Genomic DNA, 8323 nt, shown 5'->3' on the forward strand with positions numbered 1-8323 from the left:
AAGGCCAATTTTAATCAATATACTTAAATTTTTTAATTTTCCACAAAAAAATGAGATTTTTTAACAAGTTGTTGAATTATAGTTATAATTGATATTTAAACCTAACCAATATGTTAATTTAAAATAAAAAAACAGGTAAATATAATCAAAAAATACCAATTTTCATTAAAATATTTTAATTTTGAAATTTTTCATAAAAAATTCGGATCTTATATCAAGTTGTTGAATTTTGAAACCAAATAGACGAATTATCAACAAAACGGTTGAATTTTCAACCAGAAAATATTTTTTTTTCCAGAAAATGTTATAGTTGATATTTAAAACAAAACAAAAAAAAGCGATTTTTAATAAAAAAAACAGTTGAATATAACCAAAAAAGGCCAATTTTATTCAAAATATTCGAATTTTGAAATTCTTCACAGTGTATATAAAATACCTATATTTTCTCTCAAATAGTTAAATTTTAAAAGAGAGAATTAATTTTATACCGAAAAAGGCGATTTAAAAGAAAACATGAATTTTTAAACAAATATTTGAAATTTCAACGAAAAAAAAATCATCTTAAAGTGAATAATCGAATGGTTAAATTTGCAGTTAAAAAATTCATTTTTAACAAAAATAAAACGAATTTTTAACAGAAGTGTTAAATTTTCAAGCCAAAGAGAGGAGTTTTATCTACAAAACGGTAGAATTTTCAACCTGAAAAAACTAATTTTCAAGAAAAAGGTAATAGTTGATATTTAAACCAAAAAATATTTTAACATTAAATAAAGAACAGTTTAATATTAGCTAAAAGGATGAATTTTCAAGAAAATACTTAAATCCTCAATTAAACCATCAATATTTAACGAAAAATGGTGTATAAAAATTTTTAATAAGAATTAAGTTTCAATAAAAAAAAAAGAATTTTCTAGAAAACAGTTTAATTTTGAATGTTTATTTTTAGTTAAAAATGAATGTACTTTGTTTTAAATTTGTCTTTTTGCTTGTTGAAAATTCATCTTCTTGTATTTAAAATTCAGCTAATTTGGTGGAAAATTCTACTAATTTGTTAAAAATTGGATTTTTTTGTTAGAAAATCGACTATTTTGATGAAAATTACCTTTTTCCTTAAACATTCGTATTTTCAATATAAAATTCAACTGTTTTGTAGAAAATTAATCTTTTAGGTTGAAAATTTTACTATTTTATTGAAAGTCCGTTTATTGTTGTTGAAAATTCATTTATTAATGTTGAAAATTACCTTCTTCTTTAAAAATTCATATTTTGATTAGATAATTCAACTGTTTTGTAGAACATTCATCTTTTAAGTTCAAAATGTAGCTTTTTGGTTGAAAATTAATGTGTTTTGGTAGAGAATTCAACTTTTTTGTTAAAAATTCATGTTTTCGGATTATTTCGTTTAGTTAAAAATGCAACTTTGTATAGAAAGTTGAACTAGTTTTTTAAAAATTTATTTTTCTGGTTGAAGATTCATAATTTTAGTTAAAAATTCATTTCCTTGGTTGGAAATTTAATTGTTTTTTCCCTTGAAGTAGTTTTTCTGGCTGGAAAAACTTTTTTGGACGAAAACATTATTTTAAAATTTCTAAATTAAAATTGATTCATTATATTTAAAAATTAATGTATTTTGTTGAAAATTCGTCTTTTTTATTGTTAAAAATTTATTTTCTTGTACTAAAAATAAAGCTAATTTGATAGAAAATTTCACGTTTTTCGTGAAAATTACCTTTTTTATTCAAAATTCATCTTTTATTAGAAATTTAATATATTTTGTTGTTAAAACTGCAAATTTTTAGTTGAAAATTCATCTGTTTTGTTAAAAATTCAACTATCTCGGTAAAAATGAACTTTTCTTTTTAAATTTATATTTTTGGATAAAAATGCAACTTTTTGGTAGAAAATTCGCCCATTTTGTCTTGAAATTTTAACAGTTTGGCAAAAATTTCAAGTAATTGATTGAAAATAAACTTTTTTGTTGAACAATCATATTTTAAGGATGAGAATTCAATTGTCCAGCAGAAAATTTTTCTTATTTTTTGACTAAGAAATCTTTCTTGGTTGAAAGTTCAACTATTTGTTCAAAAGCTCAAATTTATTGTTTAAAATTCATCTTTTTTTATTCGAAGTTAAACTATTTGGTGAAGAATACAATTTTTTGGTGGAAATTTTTTTTTCCTGATTTAAAATGAAACTATTTATTTAAAAATCGAGCTTCCTTGGTATAAAATGTACTCTTTTTGTTGAAAGTTCGTCTTTTTCGGTTAAAAATTCATCTCTGGTGGTAAAAAATAAGTCATTTTTGGTTGAAAATTCATTTTTCATCACATTTCTGTTTAAGAATTGATTCCCCTATTTTTCTCTTATTTTCGGGTATTTGACAATTTTCCAGTGACAATGCTGCGCCATAAAAAAAATCGCCAAGAACCAGGAATTAAAATTTCAAATCAGAATTTAAAAAATTTGCCATATTTCGAAATTTTTCCCTAGCTTTTGGCCAATTCCAGTAATAGGGGAAAAATAAGTGGTAATTATTTCTTAGAAAATGATTGAAAATGTAAACATTTTTTTTCGAGCAAGAGTAACCAAGCTGTATATTTATCGACTCCAAATTCGACAATTTTTTATTTTTGACCCACCCTGATAGCTTTTAATAATATTTACTCTTGCTACATGCGCTATATAAATTTATTTTAAAAAATGTATTATAGGACTTATTTGCCCGAAACACGTGGAAAAAGTACCAGTGAAATATCATCGATCATGACACAAGGATTTAAATCTCGACCCAACCGTGTACTTAACACTTATGATCAATAACACCGAAATCTTAACCCTTGCAAAATTGTCGAATATTGTTTCTAAATTCGAGCAAAATTATAGAAATTTTAATAATTGTGCAAGGGTTAATTCAAGTTGATGACAATAGGGTGACCATCAGTATAAAAGTAAATGTAAAGTATTTTTCTTTGCGTTTTGCAATATGTACATATATAAATTATAATTTATAGCTTAGACTTTAATAGTTTTTAGCAGGAACTTTTTGGCATTTTTGTATCTTTGGATTCCTTTTTATTTACATCGATTTGTGTTCTCTTCATTTGATATTAACGGATTTACGATTACGAACTTGTATACGCGTATCTGCGTATTTTTATTAACATTGTGCTTTTTTGAATATTCAAAATGCTTATCGCATTCTAGGCATTACTAATTATGGAAAAGACGTGCGCAAAATAATTTATAAGTAATGTTTTAAAAATTTTATTAATTAGTGCAAATGTTGATAACTTTTCCATAATTATTCGATTCTTAACAATTCTCATTAATATTGATATAAAATTATAATCATATTGAATGGTTGACCACTCTATTTTTGAGATTACACCAGATTTCAAAAAATTTCGAAACGTTTCACAAAGATATAAGATTTGATGTATAAAAAAAAAATATATATAAGAATATTCTCTAAAAATTAATATATATACCAGGAGTAAAGATAGAGTCGATTATTTAATGTAAAATATAATTTGATATCGCATATAATAACGTAATTTATATAGTAGAATGCTTTTAATGTTACATTGAATGCAGTATTTCAGAAGATTTCAAAGGGGTCGCCAAGATTTCAAAGATTTGAAAAAGATTTCAAAAGATTTCAATAGGTTTCTAGAAGGTTTCAAAAGGTTCTAAGTATTTCAAAATATTTCAGAAAATTTTAATAAATTTCACATAAAATTTCACATTTTTCATAAAAAGTTTGAAAAGATTTGAAAATTTCCAAAAGTTTGCAAGTATTTCAAAATACTTCAGACGATTTTTAAAATTCCAAAAGATTTCAGCTATTTTAAAATATCTAAAATATTTAAGTATATTTAAACAAAAACTTATTTTAAGGGAATCTTTCGAAAGATTTTCAAAATTATAAAAAATGAATATAGAAGTATCTCAGGAAATTTTTTTTTTGATTTGGCAGAATTGTTTACAAAATGTTCAGAAAAATTCAAATAATTTTAAAAGATTTTTAGAAGTTCTGCACAAATTTCAAAAATATTTAAAAATTTGAAAACAAGTCAAACAAAATGTGCATTTTCCAATATTTTGTAATAAAATTTTGAAGCTATTTAAGGACTTAAAAAAATTAAAATTTCAAAAATGTGATTGTTAAATTGCTAAGTTTTCTAGCTTAAAATGATTTCAAAATATTTCAGAAGATTTGAAAGTTTTTAATAAATTTCACAATGGTTTCAAAGATTTCATAAAATTTCAGAGATTCCACAATACTGCAAATATTTTTAAGATTTCGCAAAGGTTACAAATATTTCAAAAGATTTCTTAAATTTCTCAAAGATTTAAAAGATTACAAAATATTACAAAAGGATTAAAAAAACTTCAAGTATTTAAAAATATTTCAGAAAGTTTCAACATATTTAAGGTATCTCAAAATGTTTAAGAACATTTTAAAATATTTCACCAAGGTTTTGAAGATTCAAAAAGATTTTAAAGATTTCAGAAAATTTCAATAAAAATTAATTTTAAGCGAATATTTCTAAAGATTTTAAAAATTGTAAAAAATGCATCTAGAAGAATCTCAGGATTTCTTTTTTTTTTTTATTTTGCAGAAATTTTTACAAAATGTTCGTAAAAATTCGAATAATTTTAAAATATGTAAAACAAGTAAAACAAAATGTGCATTTTCCAAAGATTTAATCAAAGTAATCAAATTTCAGAGATTCCACAATATTGCAAATATTTTCAAGATTTCACAAATGTGACAAATATATCAAAGATTTTGTTAATTTCTCAGATTTCAAAGATTACAAACTATTTCAAAAGGATTAAAAAATTTCAAAGTATTTAAAAATATTTCAGAAAGTTTTAAAAGATTGAAGGTATCTCAAAATGTTTAAGAACTTTTTTAAAGTTTTAAAAGATTCCAAAAGATTGCAAGTATTCCAAAATATTTTTAAAAATTGAAAAGATTTAAAAGATTTCACAAAGGTTTCAAAGACTTCAGAAATATTTAAAAACATTTCACAAGATTTCAAGTATTTGAAAATATTTCAAAATATTTCACAAAGGTATTGAAGATTCAAAAAGATTTCACAAAAATTTTATAGATTTCAGAAGGTTTCAATAAAAATTAATTTTAAGCGAATATTTCGAAAGATTTTCAAAATAGTAAAAAATGCATCTAGAAGATTCTGAGGATTTTTTTTTTTTGATTTTGCAGAACTTTTTACAAAATGTTCATAAAAATTCGAATAATTTAAAAATATGTTTAGAACTTCTCAAAAACCTTTAAGAATTTGAAAACAACTAAAACAAAATGTGCATTTTCCAAGATATTGAAATAAAGTTTTGAAGCTTTTTAAGGATTTTAAAAATATTTTTTAAAAAATCGTTAAATTGTTTTGTTTCTAGTTTAAAATTGCTTAAAATGATTTCAAAATATTTCAGAAGATTTGAAAGTTTAAAAAAATTTCACAATGGCTTCAAAGATTTCATAAAATTTCAGAAATTCGACAATATTGCAAATATTTTCAAGATTTCGCAAAGATGACCAAATATTTTTAAATATTTCTAAGATTTCTTAAATTTCTCAAAGATTTTAAAGATTACAAAATATTTTTAAAAATGTCAAGTATTTTAAAATATTTCAGAAAGTTTCAAAAGATTTAAGGTAACTCAAAATGTTTAAGAACTTTTAAAAAGTTTTAAAAGATTCTAAAAGATTGCAAGTATTTCAAAATATTTTTAAAAATTGAAAAGATTTAAAAGATTTCACAAAGGTTTCAAAGACTTCAGAAATATTTAAAAACATTTCACAAGATTTGAAGTATTTGAAAATATTTCAAAATATTTTACAAAGGTTTTGAAGATTCAAAAAGATTTCACAAAAATTTTATAGATTTCAGAAGGTTTCAATAAAAATTAATTTTAAGGGAATATTTCTAAAGATTTTCAAAATTGTAAAGAATGCATCTAGAAGATTCTCAGGATTTTTTTTTTATTTTTCAGAACTTTTGAAGCTTTTTAAGGATTTTAAAAATATTTTTAAAAAAGTAATCGTTAAATTGTTTTATTTCTAGTTTAAAATTGTTAAAAATGGTTTCAAAATATTTCAGAAGATTTGAAAGTTTTCAATCAATTTTACAAAGATTTCAAAACATTCCAAAAGGTTTAAAGTATTTCAAAATATTTCCGAAGATTTTAAAGGTTTCAATCAATTTCATAGTGGTTTAAGAGATTCCACAATATTGTAAGTATTAAAAATATTTCACAAAGGTTTACAATTTTTCAAAAGATTTCATAAATTTGAAAAGATTTCTGAAATATTTCAAAGGATTGAAATATATTTAAAATAAGCTTAAAAAGATTCCAAATGCTTTTAAGTATTTCAAAAGATTTTAATAATTTCAATCAATTTCTCAAAGATTTCAAAATGATTCAAAATATTTTAAGTATTTAAAAATATTTCAGAAAATTTTAGAGATTTCAATCAATTTCACAACGGTTTTAAAATTTTCAAAGATTCCAAAAGAGTGAAATTATTAAAAAATATTTCCGAAAGTTTCAAGGATTACAAAAGATTTCAAGTATTTCAAAACGTTGAAGCCAATTTTAAACATTTCAATAGACTTCACAAAGGTCTTAAAAGATTCCAAAAGACTTCAAGTATTTAAAAATATTTAAGATTATTTCAAAGATTTCAACGATTATAAAAGATTGCAAGTATTTAAAAATATTTCTGAACATTTCAAAAGATTCCAAAACATTTCAAGTATTTCAAAATGTTTAAGAGAATTTTAAAGATAACAATAAATTTAACAACATTTTTAAATAATTTAAAATTGTTTTTAAGATTTTAAAGATTTCAGAATATTGCAAGTATTCTGAAATATTGTTTAAATTCGAAAAAATTTCAAAAATTTCAAAAGATTTCACAAAGGTTTAAAAGATTTCAGAAATATTTGAAAAGATTTCAATAGATTTCATAAAGGTTAAAAAGATTGCAAGTATTTCGTAGTATTTCAGAAGATTTCAAATGTTTGTAATATTTCAAATATTTCAATATATTTCAAAGATTTCAAGTATTTTAGAACATTTTGTAACTATTTTAAAGATTCCTGAAGATGTCAAGTATTTCAAAATATTTCAAGGATTTCGCAAAATTTTTAAATATTACAAATATTTGAATAGATTAAAAAAGACACTATTTGGAAGATTTCACAAATTTATTAAAGGCTTGTACATCAAAGTTCAAGAGTGATCAACCCCTCGATCATATTTTTTTATCAGTAATTAAATCAATTCCTATGAATTCAGAAATAAAAAATTCGTTATAAAGTATTAAAATAGTTTAATTCGATTTACGATATTTTATAGTATTGAGACTAGTTTTAACTTTTATTTATTGTTTACAAGATTATTAATATAGGTGCTGCTCTGACAATATAAAAGTAAGTCTCAAAAAACACCATATCCGCCGATTAAAAAAAAAAATTTTACATGCAAAGTGTCAACTTAATATGACAAAATTATGAATATTTTTGAGTTTATATGTCGTTTGCAGCTTTCATTATAACTTTAAAATCACGCAAATTATTAGTTAATTAAATTTAGCATATAATTGAGCTAATTCTTCATAAAATACTAAACATAAAACTGTGTGCGGTGCTATCCTCATCCATGTGGGGAACACACCTTTGTACAAACCGGTGAGGCCTTCGGTTTTGAAGATTTTAATAAAGGCATCACCGAGTCCACTGTACAGCATTCCTTTTCCTTTTGTATCGACACCTATTTTAAACGATAAAAATTGTAATATTTCTTAAATTAAAATAATAACGGTAATTAGGGTAATTAAAAACAAAGCAAATTTCAAATTTTGTTTGGGAGAATCGCGTTAAAATCTCCCCCTTCCACCATCACTTCCTTAATTTCCATTTTCTCTGCTCCTCCTCACATTCCTAATCTACTCCTTCCTTCATACATTCACCACATACTCCCCCTTCTGTACTAGCATGTGGAAACTCTACCCTACCCCTCTCTTATTACTTCCCCCACCCTTACCAGCACTACTTTCCCTCCCCTATTTAGGCTCTCTTCACTTCTTCACATAACCTCCCTTCATTTCTCCTACTTCCTCTCTCTTTGGTGCCTTTCCCACTATAACTCCTCCTCCCTTCACTTCCTCTCCATTCATGTACTCCTTTCACTGCCTCTACTTCGCCTCCCTCCCAGCAAACATGATTACAGAACAGATAAGAACGTGTTCTAGAACAGGTTAGTAACAGGTTACGAACATGCGAGTAACTAT

The 8323-nt window shown here is 23.5% G+C and overlaps 2 protein-coding genes across 4 annotated transcripts in view; one reads left to right on the forward strand and one right to left on the reverse strand.

Moving 5' to 3' along the window:
• The window catches only part of LOC117174191 (solute carrier family 2, facilitated glucose transporter member 1-like), a 39659-nt gene extending 36636 nt beyond the window's left edge, over positions 1-3023 (forward strand). For all 3 annotated transcript variants that reach the window (XM_033363047.1, XM_033363045.1, XM_033363046.1), the window contains one exon: positions 2712-3023. In XM_033363047.1, the coding sequence (XP_033218938.1) occupies positions 2712-2820 (109 nt within the window). In that variant the 3' untranslated portion in view covers positions 2821-3023. The remainder of the gene's footprint in view (positions 1-2711) is intronic.
• A 4235-nt stretch (positions 3024-7258) lies between these two features.
• The window catches only part of LOC117174323 (solute carrier family 25 member 35-like), a 9679-nt gene continuing 8614 nt past the window's right edge, over positions 7259-8323 (reverse strand). Inside the window, exon 5 of the mRNA XM_033363339.1 lies at positions 7259-7803. Coding sequence (XP_033219230.1) covers positions 7613-7803 — 191 coding nt within the window. The 3' untranslated portion in view covers positions 7259-7612. The remainder of the gene's footprint in view (positions 7804-8323) is intronic.

This window comes from Belonocnema kinseyi, chromosome 6, assembly GCF_010883055.1.
Source record: "Belonocnema kinseyi isolate 2016_QV_RU_SX_M_011 chromosome 6, B_treatae_v1, whole genome shotgun sequence".
Taxonomy (NCBI): domain Eukaryota; kingdom Metazoa; phylum Arthropoda; class Insecta; order Hymenoptera; family Cynipidae; genus Belonocnema; species Belonocnema kinseyi.